General features: G+C 47.8%; 1 protein-coding gene across 1 annotated transcript; it reads left to right on the top strand.

Annotated features, from left to right (window-relative positions):
- Positions 1 to 12,315: 12,315 nt before the first annotated feature.
- On the top strand, positions 12,316 to 19,802 carry LOC131284622 (uncharacterized). Its single transcript, XM_058313485.1, has 8 exons — positions 12,316 to 12,451; positions 13,130 to 13,236; positions 13,327 to 13,515; positions 13,677 to 13,858; positions 13,956 to 14,073; positions 14,160 to 15,705; positions 15,836 to 15,971; positions 17,126 to 19,802. The coding sequence occupies exons 1-8, from the start codon at positions 12,316 to 12,318 to the stop codon at positions 19,635 to 19,637; spliced, it is 4,926 nt and encodes a 1,641-aa protein (XP_058169468.1). The 3' UTR covers positions 19,638 to 19,802.
- The last annotated feature ends 171 nt before the right edge of the window (positions 19,803 to 19,973 follow it).

The following is a 19,973-nucleotide window of genomic DNA, read 5'->3' as shown; positions in this document are numbered from 1 at the left end:
TACTCTGTTGAGCAATTTTCAACGACGAAAAGTAGAAGAATGTTTGGAAAATTCCTCTCTCATCTCAGGATAAAAAGATGATACTGCTTTCAAAATAATCTCCTTTTCACCTTCCTTGAAGAATACATTCACCTTGAGTGGCGCAAAGGAAAACACTTTCGACATTGGTTTTTTTCCACGTCGCCCGCGCCCCGACCTCGCCGCTAACCTGTGTGAGGTCACAACCTGTCGAATGTGAATGTGGGTTGGCGGGAAGCAGGCAAACGAGAGGAAGGTCGGTGGAAAAAAAATGGAAAATACCGGCGAAAGTGAACGACGAAATGCGAACGGTGGAATGTTTGGAGTGGATTTTTCCCACCATCTCTCTCTCTCTCTCTCTCCCTCTCGTGCTACACCGTTCGGGGTGATTTTCCTCGAAAGAAAATGGTAACGAGCAGCCGCCGGCCGCCGAACCGGTGAAACCGAAACCCACCTGCTTGGGAAAAGCGTACACAGAATAGCCGGCGGTGAGGAGGGAGTTGGGGGGGGGGGGGGGGGGTTCAACAGTTTTCCATCATTCTCGTAACCCCTCCCCTCTCTTTTCCACCGTTCGGCCGCTCTTTGTCACGTTGGTGGAAAAAAGTGAAAGAAAAAAGCAAACCAAACAAGAAATCATTTCTTTACCACGGGTAAACTAAAATCGAAAACGAAGCAGCGTTTTTGCAGACTCGAGCGTAAATAGTTTTCGTTACGGGTTTATTTATTGTTTTTCCACGTTTTCTCGCCCTTTCCCAGCAGCGTGGTGTTTGCTTCGGCACACACGCACCGTACTCTTGTTATTGTTGTGGCCTTATTGACGCCTTTCATAAAGCCTGCCGCCAAACTGCACTCAACTGCAAGTGCAACTGTGCAACTGCAACGGCACAAAGGCGTCTCACATTAGTTACGAACAGTTTTTCTTCTTGTTTTTCGCTCTGCACTATGCTTTCGTTGCGCAGTGGTCACTAGCCCCCATGGCCCTCGGAAAGGGTCATCCGTGCACCTTTTTTTTTAATGCCTCCTTAAGCTACAAACTGCGTCTTTCGCTGCCGCGAACACGAAGAAACGGTGAAACTACTGCTTTTTGCCTGACCGGAGTCCTCCAGGCTCGACCGCGCTAAGTCTGTAGACACGTGTGTGCGCGCGCCAAAGCTTCTGTTTTTGTTCCTGCCAAAGCCAAAGATTTCTTTTATCGTTTTTTATCGTTTCACTTAGAGCCCGAAAACACGATGGTGGCACCATTTCCAAACGTGTTCTTCGGGCGGCCAGATTCGTGAGCGAAGAAAAATCAATGCAGCCTTGTTCTTTGTTCAGGTTTTTGGGGGTGAGGGAGGGAGGCATCCGAGGATGGGGTGGGATGGGGAAAAATTACTGTCTCAACACGCAAGCAATAAAACTTAAAATAAGATGAACTTTTTCCTGCTAATTCCAAGCCCACTACAATGTCAATTCATCGTATTAATTCGTCCCAGACTTCCGATGGGCAGAAGAGACGTCGGAACGGCCGAGGGCGGGGAAATAGTGCCGATAGTGCCGGACAATGCATCGCGAGATGACTTTGTTTCGCGGGTTGCAGCTGCAGCTCGTGGAGGTACCTTGAAACAATTAAGTCTCATTCAGCGTGGAGCCATTTGATAGGCGACGCCGATGAAGTATTGTGAGGATGAATGAGGATGATGCGGTGTATTTTAATCATTACGAGTTGAGGATGAGTAATAAGGTGGCAGCAGACGGAAGCCTCTCCTACATCATCTCCAAGTTGGTCGGAAATGGTCATGATTAATCTCCTGATTCTGGTTAGTTTACATTATTATTGTTGGTAAATTATTTACTGAGTTCCGTTCAAATCTACCATCTACGTAGTGATGTGCGTACTGAGTAAGAATGAATGATTGGGTTGAATCTTACTATTGAATGATTGATTTCAATCCAAACGGATAATTTTTGTTACTACTTTTTATTTGAATCCTTCAAGGGATTCGAATCCCAAAAGAGTGAATGAGTGAGTAAAAGAGTTGCGTCTGCTTGGGATTCGAATCTCTACTTGGGATTCGTATCTCTGCTTGGGACTTGAATCTCTATTATGACTAGCAACTAGTGTTGTGCTTAATGAATCTTTTACCGAGATTCATTCATACGAATCTTTCACCTAAGATTCATTCACATGGATGCATGAATCTTTGCGGATTCGAATCTTCAAAGTTTAATGAATCTTTCGAAACCTTAATGAATCTTCATGAATCTTTCATGGATCTGTCACGAATCTCCACCATGCTTTCATAGCCGTGGACAATACGGCCAAAAAATAAAAGTGCCTCACAACCGATTTTTGGCTGGTGACTTTTCATCTGATGGGGTGTCTTTAGGATTCATGAATATCTCGACGAAATATTGAAGAATCCCTTAAACCTTGAGATTCAAATCAGATTCATGAATCTAAATCAGATTTACACAACTCTACTAGCAACTCTTTTACTCACTCATTCACTCTTCTGGGATTCGAATCCCAAAGATTTAAATCTCTGTGAAGACTAATAACTCATTTTACACGTTTCAATTCACAAAAGAGGGACTTAAGGCTCGAATCCTCATGACAACCGTTCACTCTGATTCAAATCTTAAAAAATAGTTGTTATTTTCATCTCTACATCAACGTCCGTGCAGTTAGATATGCTTGCTCCTACCAGTGATGTACTTCTGCGGCGTGATTCGTGATCCGTTCGAGTCCTAGAAAAAACGTAAATTCCTTCGCTCGATCACGGTCCCCTCACCGTCGAAATCGTCGCATCCAGCATGAAAAACGTGCCGCAGAATAGCCCACCGAATCAATCGACTCAATCTCGAGTGTCTCGTGTCGTTTGCTTTGCAACCCTTGGCGCCATCGTAGCTTCGTCGCGGGTGATTCGTCTTAATCGTGATGCAGTAAACTGCATACTCTGGTCGACGCCCGAGTCCGGCCGGGCACGACTATTTATAGCCGCCCCGTTCAAATTATGCTTTGCATTCGCATCACATTGGGGCAATTGACCGGACGACGTGGACGGTGGTTTACTAGTTTCTTCTTTTCCGATTCTCAAATATGTCGAATCTTTATGGAGTCTGTTCAACAAATAATGTAAATACTGTCTTTGTTGAAGCTTTCACAAAAGGTTCGGAGAAATTTCTTGTTTGTAGAAAAGTGTGTTTTAAATCACCGTTTTCATAAAGTTTTTTGTAGGTTTTTGGCGTAAATATTATCGCATGAAGGATATCGTGTCCAGCTGGTAACAATCAAATATTGAAAACCCTAACAAACACACACTCCATCGCACACAGTCAAAGGCACTCCACCGCTTCGTCCGTAGCATAATTCACGCTGTCGCAATCAAACGGAATTACATTTTGTGCACGTTGTGAATGCTGTGGCGCCAGCTCTCTGCTGCTATCCGGCCACAAGACACAGGACCACACTGCCCATTTTGCGTCGAGCACGATGATGATGATGATGATGTTGACGGCCAGCAGCGAAGTGGAGCCCTGGCCCGCCCGGGGCGTTGAAAACCATCCCCAGGACGCAGCACACACTGGACACGAGGCGAGGGCAGCGCAAAAATTGGAGCAAAGTGTGAAGTCACTTAAAACCAATCCTGCCCCAATGCTGACATCACTCATCCACAGACCTTACTTGTGGTGGATTTTGTGGCCCCGTGGACAACATCATCCTCTAGCACGGTGGGCCCCTTCTTTCGTTAACCCTTGCGTGAGACGTGGTTTAGACCGAGTCGTGTTATGCTTATTACGTTATAGATTTGAATCACAGTTTTATTGGTCGTTGCCGGAAAGGTCATGAATTTTATATCATAAGTATGCAGAACAATCTAAAGGCGTGAATGTATCTTTTATTAGAAACTATTTTGTAGAGAAAAATTATGTAGTTTAATAGATTTTCAGTTAGAGGATGACAAACCAACAAAGAGAGAAAGGAGTGAAAGGTTCATGGTCATGGTCCACAACATGCCGATGACAAACAAGTCGGCCAATTTGGGTAACTACACCCAATCCGACCACACACAAACATACTCGAACTCTCCCGCTCTTACACGGAAACGCACTCCGGGACCTATCCGGCGTCGTCGTCGTCGTTGTCGTCGTCCTCCACCGGGGGAGTTACGACCCATTACGGAGGAGTCCATCCGCTCGGGAAGCGGAGACACGGAGCACTTTAGCGCGTTCGTTAAGTTGAACTTAACCTCTCGGTGTCGACTCGGTCGGAAGATATGATTGACGCCGCGTGCCACCCCGAGCGCCGTCATCAATCCGTATCCGAGAGGACAAACCTCGGCTGCGTTGGGTTAAGGCAAGCGTTCCAGGGTGTGTGCAGGGCTGGCGCTGGTGTACGTCACCGAACGGAAAGCTCGTTCAACCCATTCAAGCGTGCGACGAGACTCTGGCACACTGGAACTGGAAGCGAGATGTCTCAATTGATATTTTTTGATGATCATCGAAGAATGGCCGCACCACCGAGCGCCCCCGGAGCTTGGGGATTGTCTCATCGCTTTGGTGACTTATGGCGTTGCCGGTTCCTAACGAGTCCGACATCGATCGTACATGGCCTGGCAGCAGTCACATTATCGTCAGTATCGTCCGCCGTAAAGCGCGCCGGGAACGTGATGGTTTTTTAATGAAATCGTGCTTCTTACACTAGCAGTACCGAGGCGGCTCAATTGCGTTTTCTGTTCTTAAACAGCGCAAAGAACGTGACTAGTGGTGGATTGATTGCAAATAGTAAAATTTTTAATTATTTTTTGACTGATTAACATCTTGAAAAACAACTCTTGCACGTGTCCAAAGACTGTTGCCAGCATGACTAAGTTATACGTTGTATCGAATTATGCACTTGGAATAAAAACAAAATTAATGCAAAGCAGTTTTTACGTCTAGGTAGTGTCTACGAAACAAATTCGTTAGATATTCCTGTTAAAGCACCCTTATCCCTAGATGGAAGTTGTCGCCCATCGAAGAAAAGAACGTCGGCGGAGCTAGAGAAAGAGAACCGCTCAGTTCCGGTGCGGGGGGAACCAAACGATAGTTACTTTATTTTATTGCCTTCGCTTGCGTGGCATTTGTAACTTCTTTTTCACCCACTAATCCGAACCGCCCGGATTAGACGACGAGCCAAGCGATTGCGTATGCATGATGATTGAAGAAAGAAAGAAAGATGACGTAATGTTTGCCTCCGCCCACTACCCACCGTGTGGCGGGCGAAAGGAAGCGACAAACTTGAGGACAGTTTTCCAAAATTCATCCCGAACCCCTGTCGCCGCCACCGCCGCCGTATCGTTAAGGTTCACTTCTTCCGGTCGCCGGCCGGCTGGGTTTGGCGGTTATGGAAATGCGGTTTTTGGGTTTCAATTGAAGCGGTTTGATCGTTCTCCGACAGTTTCCCTATCGTGGTGGACGATAACAGACCGTATCGTGAACAACGACAAGCCCGAGCAGGAGGGAGACCATGGGGTGACCTTTGTGGATTATTGAAATGTAAATTCACAACCGGTGGAAAACGTGTCGGAATGAATCGAATTCGAATGTATACCGCCCGGGACGGTGTTACTATATCGATTGTATGGTGTGATGGTTAATTTAAAATGCTAAATAGTTGTTTGCTTTTGATTCTCCATTTGCTGCATTTGCTGCTGGTGTGTGCTGAGTTTCGAACGTCATCTTTTTCAACTTTTTAAAATTGATTTACTTCAACAATTTGACAGCTTTTGGATAAAATTTATTTCAGTGTAATTCTGCGGATACCACTTTTCATTCCACAAGCACACCTTTGTGGCCAATGCGTCGTCACGTGGAAAACAAAAATAAAATAATTCCCACCCCTGGCGGATGCCGCCAAAGTCTCCTCGTTTATTATTCCAGCTGACAGCCCCAGCCCCCACCTTTTTGTGCACGTGGAAAGTCAAGCATGAGTCATCGTACGCCCGGGAATGGGGTGGCCATTCGAGAGTGGAGCCTCACGGCCGCGATGTAATATCCAAAGGGGACTTTAATTACGATTATTGATTGCTATCTACTTCCATTCGGCGAGGGAGGATACCGGTGTATGGCGACGCGCGGGTGTGAGACACTTATCTTATTTTGTTTGCTTTTCCCATAATATGAATTTTTGCATGCAAAATGACTTTTCAGCAACTGTTCCGTTGAAGTGGAGTAAAGTTTGTTTTTATTCAAACAACAATTTTGTAGTTAATAACTTACACCATTTGCATATTAAGTAAGCCTCTCTTTGAATTATACTTTTGAATATCTTTGAATATTTTTTTCTTTTTAGCTTTTGCAACCTCCTCAATATGTTTTCCGGTTCCTAACAATTTCCGTTTCGACCTCCAACACACGGTTCTTGTTCCTTCGCCCTACCCTTCCAATAGGGGTTAAGATTTTGTTTTCTTTGTGTCTCCCAAAACTCCAGGAAAATACTACCCCCGTAAGGCACCTGTCAGGAAATTTAACCGGTTGTCGTTGGTTTCGTGTTTGGGGACACTGTTTGCACGCATCTTTTCCCCGAACGATACACTCGCCAAATACGCAAAGTGGTTTGCAAACATTACCTTTTTTTGCTTCCTTCGCCTTGGTAGGGAAAAGGGTTCGTAATGCTTGTGCACACACATTCCTGATTTGCTGATCTTTGCAAAATTTCGCTCCGAAAAAAAAATATGAAGGAAGCGTTTTTACCCTGTTTGTGTTTTCGTTACGGCCCTTCGCTTTTGAAACAATTTTGGGTTCTTTCGCCTAAATTTCACCTTCCGCCGGTGGTTTCAGCCGCTTTCGCGTTCGTGGTGGTACCCTTCTTAGGTTTCAGTTAGAAAAAAAGGATGAGGAAAAGATTCTGCACGCTGAATTGCTTGAGGGCTAAGTGGCGTGCTTTCTGTAATCCAGCTGTTGCGACAAAGTCGGGGTGACGCACGGAAGTGAACCCGCCCTTTCGGATTGGAATGAATGCATCAGCTTCGAAAGATACTTCGCATGCATACAGATATATTCACATGTACTAATTTCTTAGAAACCTCTTATTTATTGCGCAGTGTGGAGTTGTTTTTAAATATTGTAATTGCACCTCATAAAAGCAGCACATTTGAGTGTGCGCAAAACGAACCCACGTCTCACCTTTCTGCTTTCGTCAGCATCTTCAAGAAACCAAAACAATCCGCTCGCTTCGACACGCGAAGATAGACAAGCACCGGCCAGCCTCCGCCAGATGAGCGAAGGGCCACATAAGGAAACTTGAAGTGGCCGGTTCTGGTCACCTCAGCATTTACCTCCCTCAAATTGCACTGGACAAGAGATGGGCTAGGTTAGGAATACGCGGCGACCACAGACACGGCATTCTTCGGTGTCCGTGGATTAGAATTTATCGTCTCAAAATACTGTTATTACCGGCCGCAAGGTGAGAATAAGCTCATCGCATCACGTAGGGGAGGAGGTTTTAAATGAATTTAGATGTGGAATTCCTATCGAAAGCATCCCATTGGTTAGAAGCGATCTTATGAATGTAAATGGAATAGGCACAATCATTTAAAACAAAATCCATCAATCAAAGAAACGAATGAGGTTGAGGATCGCATCGGGAAAACACTTCTTTCAGGGGATGTGCATCCGCGAGCTCTGCTCCAAACGCGCTGCAGTTGCAATATTTTATCGCACGGAAGTTTCAAGGTTTCATTCGCCATTTTCTCTACCAATTACGGTTGGAGTTTCCAGCGACGATCCGAAGCGTATAGCGCTCGCAGATGGAAGGAAAACTCGTGATGCAGCAGTTACCTTTTTTTTTGGTATTTCATTTTCCTTCCCTATAACATCGGGTGCACCTTCGCATCCGATATCGTTCCATCCGGAGATGGAGCAGCACACAAACCTTCCCAAAATAGAACGCCAGTCGTTCCACCGGCGCGAGTGTTTGAATGGGGTTCTTGTGTTGCCAAAGGAGTGCGTACATCGCTGAGTTGGCCACTTTTGCGTGGTCGTAATCGGCGGAATATCACTTTCCCGACGTTTTGCCCCGACGAGAGTAGATCCTTTTGATGTTTCCCCTCATTAGTACCCATTAAAATGGAGGCAGCTTTGGGCCCAGCTCCGGGTGTCAAGCTCCCTACTAGAGGTGCTTAACACTTTTATTGTATCCCGAAAATTCCATTAATGTCCACAACATGCGAAAGGAGCGGTTTATTTACTCCCGGTCGTTGCTGCTACGTTTTTAATGCTTGGGACGGGCTTCCCATAAACGTACTCCCATGATGGTCATATGCATGTGGGAGCTACAAGAAGTGAAGATGTTTGGCCCTGCGGTTGGGCCATCGTTTTGCAAAGAGAGACAGACCCTACCGGTCGGCCGGTTGACCGTTGAGCTGGATTTAGTTCACTGCTGCATGCATGCGAAAGGTACCATCCCGAATGGCGAAACGAGATCCGACCGTTCGCTGGGCAAGGAAAGGGAAGGAAACGAACATGTTTGCTCCATATTTGGTCCATAGGCTTGCCGGGTTTCAGCCACCGGAGCTTCTCGAGACCGGGGAATGAACTCGGTTTCCGGAGCAATGGCTTCGGTGAGGCGCTTGACGCTGCATGTTGGTTTTCTTTCATTTTTGCGGTTGAGGTTTTTGATTTTGGAAACGGTTTGATAAATCTGCGGTCGGGTTCGCAAGGGTCAAGGGTGTGGGCTTGGAAGCGGGAGAGCTTAGGTAGAGTGTTTTTGAAAAATGAAACAAAGAGCTTAGCTTGGACTTTATATGCTTTGGTTTCGTTGGGTTTGAAAAGGAACTTTTGATGATAGGCAAGTAATTTTAAAAATACCTATTCCATCCAGGTAAAGGAAGTATTCTGCTTTCAAACAAACAGAACTGGGACTCTGGGACTATAAACTTCACGTTTTTTTGGTACGATTTGAGGCTTGTGTCAAAGGTTACATTTCAATTTTAATTGATTCTTTATGTTGCTCTGGGTATTCCTGCTTTAAAAATTCAATTTATTTCCCGTTTGGGCGTTTTCGAGATGAATTCAAATAAATTCATGTTTCGGCCCACGGATCGGTTGTTTTTTCTTCCAGGAATATATTAGCGTTACTGATGATGCGCGCCTAGCTAAACGATGATTCGTTCGATGCTGTGCTGTTATGGTTTCGTTTCCAAGAATATTGACTCAATGCCGGTAATAAAACGGGTCCATTTTTTCGCATTTAACCTTTCACTCGGTGCGCAATGAAGTTACAGACATGATTGTTATCATCTTGCAGCTGCAAAACATTGCTCGGTTGAAAATTGTTTGCCGTTTGAAAAGATCTAATCTCCGAGTTTAGAGTATCAACTGTGCTCGGTTTGAAATGTAGGAGTGTAACATTGAATTTGCGACGGGTTTTCCCCGTCGTGCCCCGGGCGAACTCAATTACCTTGATCAGTTTTCCAGCCCGATACATGATGCTCTTTTTTGTCGAAAATTTAAACTCTCACCGGAGGACAAAAACACGGTGCGTTGCGAATGTTTTCGGCTTACGGTTCTGCTTACGGTGCTTTTTTTCTATTAACACAACAAAAAAAAGGCGCGAATATCTTCCAAACCTTGAAGGTACTTTGGGGAGCGTCTGTGTTTTTTTTTACTCTTCTTGTTTTGTCCACTACCACTGCGCCTCGGCTATTTGGCCTCGCTTAAATCTCCAACGGCACAGCACACGGTTCGGCGGGATCGATAATTGGCTTTAATTTCGCCGAATCGGCAACGGGGTCGGTCGTCCAACAAATTTCTCGGCCTGGTGGAACGGCATCATCCTCCGCGAGAAAGAGCCAGATCCCCTCCCTACCGCCGGCGCCTTGGCGGACTGGTTGGCGGCTGTTTGGCGGGGCACGACGGTCGTCGTCGTCGACGAAACGAAACCGAATTTTGCATGGCTAGTTCCGCTAGTTTTTTGTTATTGATTCCTTGCGCCGCAGAGCGTACGATAGCGTAACAGTGCTTCGCTCGGAAGAAAGTGCAAAAGCACAAAAAAGCGATCTTGTTAATCGAGTTTCTTGATTAGTTTCTTTTTTTTCTACCTAGTCTCTAGCCAACTTTTTCTTGAGGCTGTGTATATCTATTTCTTTTCAAAGATCTTGATTTTGTGTTAGGTCTTTTATTAAGCCATCGAAAACAGATCGAATTTCTCTCGATATGGAGTAATTTTTTCGCCAAGATTTCCACTTTCCAAGATCGGAAACGAATACTACTAAAGTTAACCCAATTGCAGGGAACATTAATGCGTAATTAATCTTACGATGGGTGGATGTAATCGATCGTCAGACTATCACGTTTGAGATCATCAGCTAAATTTAAAACGAAACTGCACTGGCTTTGACCGTCAACCCTCGGGGTGGACCACCCGGGCAAATCTTTACCAATGCGCAATCAGCAACAAAAAAAAAACAACAATGCCTACAGTCACCCGATTGTCAATTCAATAATCATTGAGAAATGTTTACTTGTTGATGGGTCTAAAATGCGGCTACACACTTTATCTGCGCGCTCGAAGGCTCATTAGGGCCCGAGGTGATGATAAGAATATCAAGACAAATCCAAGCACAGCGGGACGCAATGCATCGACAGAAGTGGCACACAAGTGTTATACTTGTGTTGCGCAATTTTGTTTTGAACCCGACACTCCAGGCATATACTCCAGGAACCACTCCTTGAGCTTCCTTGGGCCATGAACAAACAAAAACCATTGAACACCGCTCCTACGAACAGTGGCTAAGTAGAAGTGCGATTTTCTAGTTGCGATCCGTCCAGCTGGTGTCACTTGTAACACTTTGCGTGGATCCGATCTAGGCCTTGACGCGGGTGATTAGCACAACCCCCCACTGGAGGAGGAGGAGCGTTCAGCACAAGTGGTTGTGTGGTTCATTATTATTGCTCCGGACGGCGAGTGAGACTGATCGCAGGCCCAGCGGAAACAAGTGTTGTAGAACCGCAAATGGTATATTTTTTTTCTTTCTCCATCCCCGCCATCCGAAGTGTGGCCATCCCAAGAAGCGGACGAAGAAAACAAATGCTGCGGTTGGAAGAGCAGGATTTTTTTCTTAACGTATTGCCTTTGCAACCGTAATTATGAAATTGTTCAACACTCATTTCAGCTCAATCATCGATACTCATCTCATGGCCTGAAGCGGAAATAGAACAAATTACTTGTTGAAAAATAAAACGGATGTAGTTAATCTCATTAAAAAAGTGGATTTGTTTAATCTTGAAATCTAAAGCATTATTGTTACCATAAGTTCTGTAACAATTACGATCAATGCTAGAAGTATATTTTATCCTCAAATTAAACTCTTGGATTGGAAAGATACTTCTTGTGCGGCCTAACCAGTTTTAACAAGGGGTTCCGGTGAACGGAGCATTTTTCACTGAACCTAAAAAGGTAATGCATCATCGGTTGATGCGTTATGTTGCACACGGTGCAGTAAATTACGTAGCTCTCGGTGGCGGCGGTCGTTGCACCGTTAGCTGTCAAAGATATCAGAGCACCGCGCGAGAGATCCAGTTGAACAGATGCTGTCTACTACACTAGAGTTACCGCAGATGTAGACAAGCCATTTTGGTTTCACAAGCGTTATGGGTTTGTTGTAGAAATTATTAAACATATAAGTAACAATGTAATTTTTGTGAAACCTGGTAACAAACATTTAATTCAAAGATTGAGAAGCTATAAAAATTTCCTATGCTTGATACAAATGTTCTACTTGGTCTGTTTAGTGTTCAGAAAAATATGAGGTGAGGTCTTCACCTCAGCAGCTCCGTTAAACGTTTCCAGGTCCCGTAATGGCCTCTAGCATCCTCCTCCTCCTCAGTTCGCTTTCCTTACTTTTCTTCTAACCTTCACACTTCACTTCAACTAGAAAAAAACCCCCACCGCCTTGTCTAATCGGAAAAACGGTTTCTTAATTTCATCGGTTAGGCTTTTCGAGGTTACTTCCCTTTTGCTGCTTCTACAGTGCGCCTGCTTCGGTCAGTACCCGGGTGAACTTGGGTGGAAGGAGACCTACTGCCCACAATCATATTTCGCTTCGCCGCCATCGCCGCCATGCAAGCACATCATTAACATCTTGGGCCACGCTCTACGGTGTGGAGTTCTTTACCGGACGCGGGAGTTGCAGTTGACCCATTTTCCCCTCATTGCCAAAGCGCCAGCACTTTCCTTTTGCCCGAACGCCGCCGGTATGGCACGGTTTGGCGTTGAGCATTTGTTCCCGCCTTTCCTCTCTTCCTTTCTATCTTCTTATGAGAGTGATCGTGGAAATGGCACGGCCACCCATCATCCCAGAAACGGGTTCAGCTATTCCGCCTGCACTTGGCTGTGGTTTGGTTGGAGCGGCGAGCCGCTCGGCTCCGAAGACCTCCAACGAGGCCAAAGGTTTCGGAGGCCCCCGGGAGGGTGCGTGAAAGAATTGTTTCTCCGACGCCTAGATTAAATGATGTTGTGACGGACGCTAGCACTTCATACGCGCCGCTCAATTGAGATGGCAGGTCTTGTGTTTTTGCTCTTTTACGGCCAACCGATGGGGCTTGGGCGAGATAACACTTGGGCAAGCACTGGGTGGGTTCGTCAATTGTTCTTTTCGTTTAGCATGGAAAAGGAAACAAAGTTTAAAAAAAAAACGCACGCTACCGTAATCAACCCAGCTAGAGATAGGGAGTTCCACCTTTATAGATTTTTTTTTAAAATATACTACACCCTATAGACAGTTCCATCTTTATGAGTCATGGTCCGCGTCTGCATGACGCCACTGATTTCCACCGGGAGTCGGATGGAACTCTGGGGTCATCGGTGGCTATCTCAAGGCTGGTGGGGTGCTGTAAAACATGCCGACGGAACGGCATGTTCCGCTGCGAAGCGTCGTCCAAAACGATCGTTAATCTATTACGGGTAGTTAAGCTCAGAAAAGTAATCCCAGTGTAAGCCCGTCAAGTTTTACGATCCATTTTGCTGTTGGAGAAAAATCACTCATCAAAGGAAGCCAAGCAAAATAGGTTGCCCCGCATTTGTTTTCCTTCGCAAAGGTTCTTTAATAAAGAGTTTTCTATTTTTGCTTTTCTCCCCGCCCTTCCACAGATGACCAACGATTTCATCCTTCCCGCGAATTCTCACACTACGGTAGGGTAGTACCACAGTTGCGACATGGGCGACATAAACGATCCTTAATCGACACCCGTGAAGCGGTAAGTGGTGTTCGATAAAGCGGCATGCTTTCCACGAACAATCGAGCAAAATGGATAAACAATATGTACTTTTTCCTTTTTTCTTTCCAGAACGGCCTTCACGCGTCGCATTTAACCTTAAGCTATACTTTAGACGAAGCTGATGTGATATTAGATTTACAACTCAACGAACAGCTCCTACCGAGCGGACACTTTCTTAGCTATCAGCTGCCGAACGGAACCGGCAAGCACGTCGAACGATACACCCGGCCGGAAGATGTAGACCTTTGCCATTATCGGGTGAGTGGGGGAAACGGTTTCCAATCGGGACAGGAAGGATGTGGGTTGCTTTTTTTTCTCTAGAAGACTCCCACTGGGTTTCAGCGCCCACATGGGTTGTGTAGTAAATCGAATGTTGTTATCAATAAATTGAAATTGTTCCGTGTTTTCCCCGGCCGCAGGGCAAAATTCGTGGAAAGCCTGACTCGAGTGCGGCAATTTCTACGTGCGGCGAACCGGGAGGCATTCGGGGCATCATCATCGACCGGGATGACACTTACTATATAGAAAGTTCCGCCCCGGTCGCCACGGAAGCGAACGGTCCCACTTCAAGGATCGACCTTGCGGAACATTTTATTTATCGGTAAGTGGATGCAAAGTGCATTGCGCTGCAACGCAAGTTGCATTTGCTGAAGTGTTTTACTAATGGCACCGAGTTTTTATCTAACCACCATATGTAGACATGAAGATTTACTGCCATCGGGTGAGAACGGAGGCCACAAGTGCGGTTACGAGGGAGGACACGCGAATGCGACCCACGATCCGGCGCTCTATCAGGAGCTGATGGGGCCAGAGGTGGTAAGGGATAAGCTCGTTGTTTATGGGCTGCTCGAGATTGCACTTCTTGCTTTATTAACACTTTCCCGGGGGTTTCTTTTTTCCAGCATCGCTCGAAGCGAGCCGCATCGTCCAGCGCGGCGCCAAAGATCCGCGGTCCGTACAATGCCAACAGGTACTCCAGCTACGTCGAGCTGGTGATCGTGGTGGACAACAAGATGTTCAAGACGATGCGGGAAAACTTTAAGACCGTCCAGCAGTACTGCAAGGATATCACCAACATCATCAACGCGCTGTACGAGCCGCTCAACATTTTCATCGGCCTGGTCGGGGTGGTCGTGTGGAACGAGGGCGACGAGATCGAGCTGTCGAAAGACGGCGAGGCGACGTTGAAGAACTTTCTGCACTACCGCAAGAAAACGTTGATCAAGGATCACCCGAACGATAACGCGCAACTGTTCACGAAGGAACACTTCGACGGCGGTGTGGTGGGGAAGGCCCTTAAGGGTCCGATCTGTACGTACGAGTTCTCCGGTGGGGTGGAGATGTACCACAGTGAGATCATCGGGGTGCAGGCGACGACGGTGGCGCACGAGATGGGCCACAACTTCGGCATGGAGCACGACACGTCCGACTGCGAGTGTCCCGAGGATCGGTGTATAATGTCGGCGTCCAGTTCGTCGATCGCGCCGAAGCATTGGAGTCGCTGCAGCATCGATCAGCTGAGTGTGGCCTTCAACCATGGGATGAACTATTGCCTGAAGAATAAACCGGAAAGTCTTTTCGACTCGCCGGTATGCGGTAATGGGTTCGTGGAGGCAGGCGAACAGTGTGACTGCGGGCTGCCGGACTACTGTGACAATTCGTGCTGCGATCCGCGAACCTGCATGCTCCACTCGAACGCGTCGTGTGCGACGGGCGAATGTTGTGATCTCAGCACATGCAAGCCAAAGATCGGCGGTACCGTTTGCCGGCCGACCGATGGCGAATGCGACCTGCCGGAGTATTGTTCCGGCGAGTCGGAGTACTGCCCGGGCGATGTGTTTAAGCGCGACACGGAAATGTGCGACGGTGGCAAGGCGTTCTGTTACCGTGGCATGTGTCGCTCGCAGAACGACCAGTGCCGAGTGCTCTGGGGCCCAACCGGGAAATCATCCGAGCAGTGCTACGCAAAGAACGAGGAAGGCACGCGGCACGGGAACTGCGGGTACAACCGTGTCAAGAACGAGTACATCAAGTGTGAAGAGTCGGACGTGCACTGCGGTATGCTGCACTGTCGGCATCTGAACGAGCGGCTCGAGTTCGGGATGGAATCGGTTGCGATACTGTCGCACAGCTTCATGACGTACAACGGGAGTGTGATACCGTGTCGGACAGCGATCGTCGATCTGGGGTTGCAGAAGGTTGACCCCGGCCTAACGCCGGACGGCGCTAAGTGTGGCGAGGGAAAGATGTGTCTCAATCAGGCGTGTGTACCGGTGGAGAAGTTAAGAGCATCCGGGCATGGTATGGCATGTCCGGAGAATTGCAACGGAAAAGGTGTTTGCAACAGCGAAGGCCATTGTCACTGTGAGGCCGATTTTGCACCCCCACACTGCAATCTGCCCGGTTACGGTGGTTCTATTGACAGCGGGCCAGCATCGGATCCGAATGGTACGTGTCATAACACTTGGGTCTTGGAGAAACATGTTTTTAAATGTTTTTTGAAGATTGCATACCTTCATTAGCAGAGTGTATTTACATTGACATTAACTGTTTTTATAAAATTCTCTCTATCCTACAGCAGGTGCCGGCTTCCGCAGTGCCCTTTACATCATGTTCCTTGCCGTGGTACCAGCCTGCACCATCTTCGCGCTGTTCATATACTACTACCGGCAAGGGCATAGTTTCACCGGCAAACGAAAACCTCCGACCTCCGCGTACGTATCACGGCCGGCACCAGCCGTTGTTTCTGTCGTTGCTTCTTCGTACACTTCTACACGTGCCTCTTCTTCCTTCGGAGATTGGCGAAACAGTAGCACTAGTAGTGGTGGTGGTGGTAGTGGAACGCTGGTCCGTTCGTCCCGCGACAGACGTGTGCCACTGGCCATCGGTGACGTGCGCCTCGTATCGAGCACGAACACGAAGACACTCAGAACGGCCCCCGACATACCGAGGGTTGCCAGTGGCCAGCGGCACAAAGTCATCGGGGACATGCGCCTGGTATCCAGCACGAACCCCGGACTGCTGAGTGCTAGCACCGAGTTGCATCTTTAGTTGCCGTTACGTCCTATCGATTCGTTCATTTGTTGTTGCATGTGTCTGCTTGGTTGTGATGCTCAACGATCATGCACATTTGCTGGATATAATCCTGTCTGCACGCTTTTTTACCGTTGAGTGTTCAACAAAAGTGCTTTAAATATTTTATATACGTATCAACACGATAAACACAAGTAATATGTTTGCAGTAGCATTAGCAGTAGTTCCGTTGTTGTAGTACAGTTGTGTGTTCTTTCTTCACTTTCGTTGTGCTTCTTGTTTTACGGTGATTGGGATTGGTTGATAATCAGGCGCGCATGGGTAGGTTGACGGAAAATTGGTATAATGCACAATTGTTTTAACCTTATGCTTTGCTTTTTGTCCCGTAACATTACCCACTATTGAATCAGACAATCAAATCAGATGTAATCAATGATTCAATATAAAATAAATTCATACGATCAGGTTTGCTTGTATATTTGTTCCATTTGTTAACAGTAATCTACCTAAGATGGGCCTTATTTCATATTTGTTACTAACATCAACATTTTTCCAAATATATGTGTAATCTGAAACTCACAAGCCAGTATATACAATATCAAACATTGAAATTGTACTTAATTAATTAATATTTATTTGTTTAAACCCTACTAATTTAAACTTATCTCTTTTGCACTATTATATTAGAAGTTTGTCTGTGTTTGCGACGTGGAATGCAGTGTACATATATATTATTGTATTTATTCCTATGCATGTTGCTGGAATCCCTTGCAACTACTTATAAAAAAATATATGCGGTCTAATTATAATAATGTTTTTTTTTTTTTTATTTTAGCTTAACTACGCACATTAAACCGGACAGCTCGCATTCCGCCAGCTCAACCCACACGATGCTAGCGCCCTCGTCCCCGAACTCCCCCGACTCGGACATGAACGCGGCCCTGCTGCGACCCTCGGCCACGGTCGGTGGCGCTCCCATTGCCACGAGCGAGTCGGACTTTGTGGCCAACAACAATATGTTTGGTAAATTTAAAGGATTCACCCTGCAACCACTTCCCCAGTCCAAAACCACCAACCAAGCCTCCGTACACGGTCACAAAAAGCCACCCAAGGTCGCGTTCGTGCAGCCGGTGGCCAAGTGCAGCCAGCAGGAGGACACAACCAGCAATGCTGTGCCGGCCCGGGCTGCACCACCCGTACCCGTACCGCTTAAAACGCTAGCAGCGCACGAAACAGACCGTAGTAGTAGTAGCTTTGATAATGTAACGACGTACAATAAACCGGCAGGTAACGTGGCACTGCACGCGCCTACCCGCGTCAACGGCTGCAAGCTGGCCAACCACGAGCATCAGCTGGATGCGGCCGGTGCGCCCGCGCTGCCTCCGCTGAATCCGGGCTCGACGGCACGGCCAATCATTTCCAGCCCGATCCTCGAATCGTCGACCTGCACCTCGCGGGAACTAATCGCGGGCGGAGTGGTACAGAACAGTCAGAACGTGCCCATCCGCCGGGCGCCGACCCTTCCACCGCTTGCCGTGCCCGACGCGACGCTCCTATCTTCGTCCGGGTCGCTGCATTCCACGGACGGGACCAACTCCGCTTCGTTGGGGGCCGACGTGCTAATCAATCCGGTCAGCAAGGAAAAGAAGCCGAAAGAGAGTAAACTGAACCGCATCACGTCTTATCTAAAGAAGGAGGAAAAACCACCTAAACCGGAACCGAAACAGTTGAAGGTGATCGACAAGGAGAAGCTACGAAACATCGCCATCTCCGCGCCGATTCCGATCGATCAAAATCCAGAGTTGGCGAAGAGCATGCCCAGGCTGGCGGATGGTTCGGAGGATACGTTGTCGGAAGTTTCTGGCACCACCACCACCTCCACGGTTGTTTCTGTGCAAAGGGCAAAGAGTATGCGAGATCCGGAGTCAACTAACAACGGTGGCTCGCAGCGTAAGGTTCGGATAGTTGACGATCGTTCCGAGAATGGATCCATCGGAAGCGGTTCGGGGAAGAAATCGGGACCCCTTAAGCGACCCCAGAGTATGGTCGGCACGCGACCAACGATTCCCCCACCGAGGCCACCCGTCCCAGCGGTGGCAACGACACAACCAGGTGCGCTGAAAATTCCGGGCGTTCCCGGATACCAGAATCCGCCGCCACCAAAGTCGGTGAAGATCGTCAGCCCTCGGCACGAGTATGACGATTGTCGGGACGCCATCAGCACCGTCCACCCGCCACATGGAACGGACAACATTTACGCTGTCATCGATGAGTCACCGTCACCACCGAGCATTCTCTCACCACCGGCCATCTCGTCCGGTGGTAGCTCGGAGAGCATGGGCCTGCTTGGGGAGATTGTGAACGAAATCGAAAGCCGGCACGGGGACTCGGTGTACATTGCGTCGACGCTGCGTCGAAGTGGAGGCAGTGGTAGCCGGAACTCTTCCTCGATCGCTACCCAACCGTCGGTGGTGGCGAACGGTGCGCCGCCAGTGGCTTCCGCCGAGGAGGACGACGACGAGCCAACGTACGTCAACACGTCGGATCTCATCGACGACGACGACGACGATTTCGACGCGACAGAAGATGATGACGATGGTGATGAGGAGGATGTCGCTGTTCCTCCGGTTGTCGCCATGGCCAACCGCAACTCCGGCCTCAGTACAACCTCCAGCGGGTACCTTCGCCCGTCCGCCATCAGCAGTGCCCCGATTGCACGGATAGCACCCTCCACCAGCAACGGTTCGCCGTCGGAGAAACCTTCCTCAAACGGGGTAAGCAGCTTCAAGACTAATCCTGTGGCCACAAACGGAAGTGGTGGTGCGACGGGTAACGTGTTAAACGAAATCAAATTCCAAGGTCCCACGGCAGCAGTGAAAGAACCGCTCAAAAAACCCTCCACCCCAGCGAGTTCCACGGCGACGAACGGTACCTCTTCCTACAAACCGTACCACAGCGTCCTCACGAACAGTGCCCGCGCTGGTTCGGTGGTAGCCGCGGCGAAGGCAAAAATTGCGTCAGAAAAAGCCAACCCTCCGGCAGGAGGTGTGAAAAAACCCACACCCCAAACGACCACCACCACCACGTCCGTCCGCACACGAACACCTTCCCCGCGCGGAGGCATCGTAAGCAATGGGTCAATACCGAACGGAACCGTCGCCAGCGGGAAGACAGCAGCAAATCCGACCGGAAAACCTAAAACTCCTGCCAAACCGGAGCCACTCACAACGAAACCGAAAACCGCTCCGGTTAGCAACGGGAAACTACTGACGGCGGCAGCCCGGCCCGCCCCAGGGAAGGTCTCCAATGTGGCATCGCTTCAACAAAAGTTTGAGGGACGAAAATAGGGGGTTTTGCGCTGATTTATTATGAAGAGATCACCCGGATCTCTTACAAAGCAGTTATTTATACCAGATCGGTAACGAGCGCATTCGAGTATAAGATATTTCTAAACTTCTTTTGGAGCATCAGTTAAGTGTTCTACTATTAGGCGATCTCTTCGGAAGTTAAAAAAAAAAAACAAACGACGGACTGTTAGGAACCACATAAGATGGTTCGTGGAAGTGTTCAGGAGCCAAAGAAAGAATCCAGTCTAAATTTTGTTTTAAAACAATCTCTCTCTATTTTTTTGAACTGTAAATGGACACACAATGTGGCTCTAACTACTTTGTTATCAGTTAGGA

The sequence above is a fragment of the Anopheles ziemanni genome, chromosome 3 (assembly GCF_943734765.1).
Source record: "Anopheles ziemanni chromosome 3, idAnoZiCoDA_A2_x.2, whole genome shotgun sequence".
In the NCBI taxonomy this organism is placed as follows: Eukaryota; Metazoa; Arthropoda; class Insecta; order Diptera; family Culicidae; genus Anopheles; species Anopheles ziemanni.
The sequence above is the reverse complement of the archived record's forward strand: the minus strand, read 5'-3'. Positions and strand labels throughout refer to the sequence as shown.

What these genes read in the sequence shown, in the direction of transcription:
- LOC131284622 (XM_058313485.1), top strand. Translation starts at nt 12,316, where the DNA reads ATGGCACGGCCACCCATCATCCCAGAAACGGGTTCAGCTATTCCGCCT. An exon ending in GCCAGCATCGGATCCGAATG is followed by an intron (nt 15,706 to 15,835) that starts GTACGTGTCATA and finishes TCTATCCTACAG; the next exon opens with CAGGTGCCGGCTTCCGCAGT. An exon ending in CGAAAACCTCCGACCTCCGC is followed by an intron (nt 15,972 to 17,125) that starts GTACGTATCACG and finishes TTTTTATTTTAG; the next exon opens with CTTAACTACGCACATTAAAC.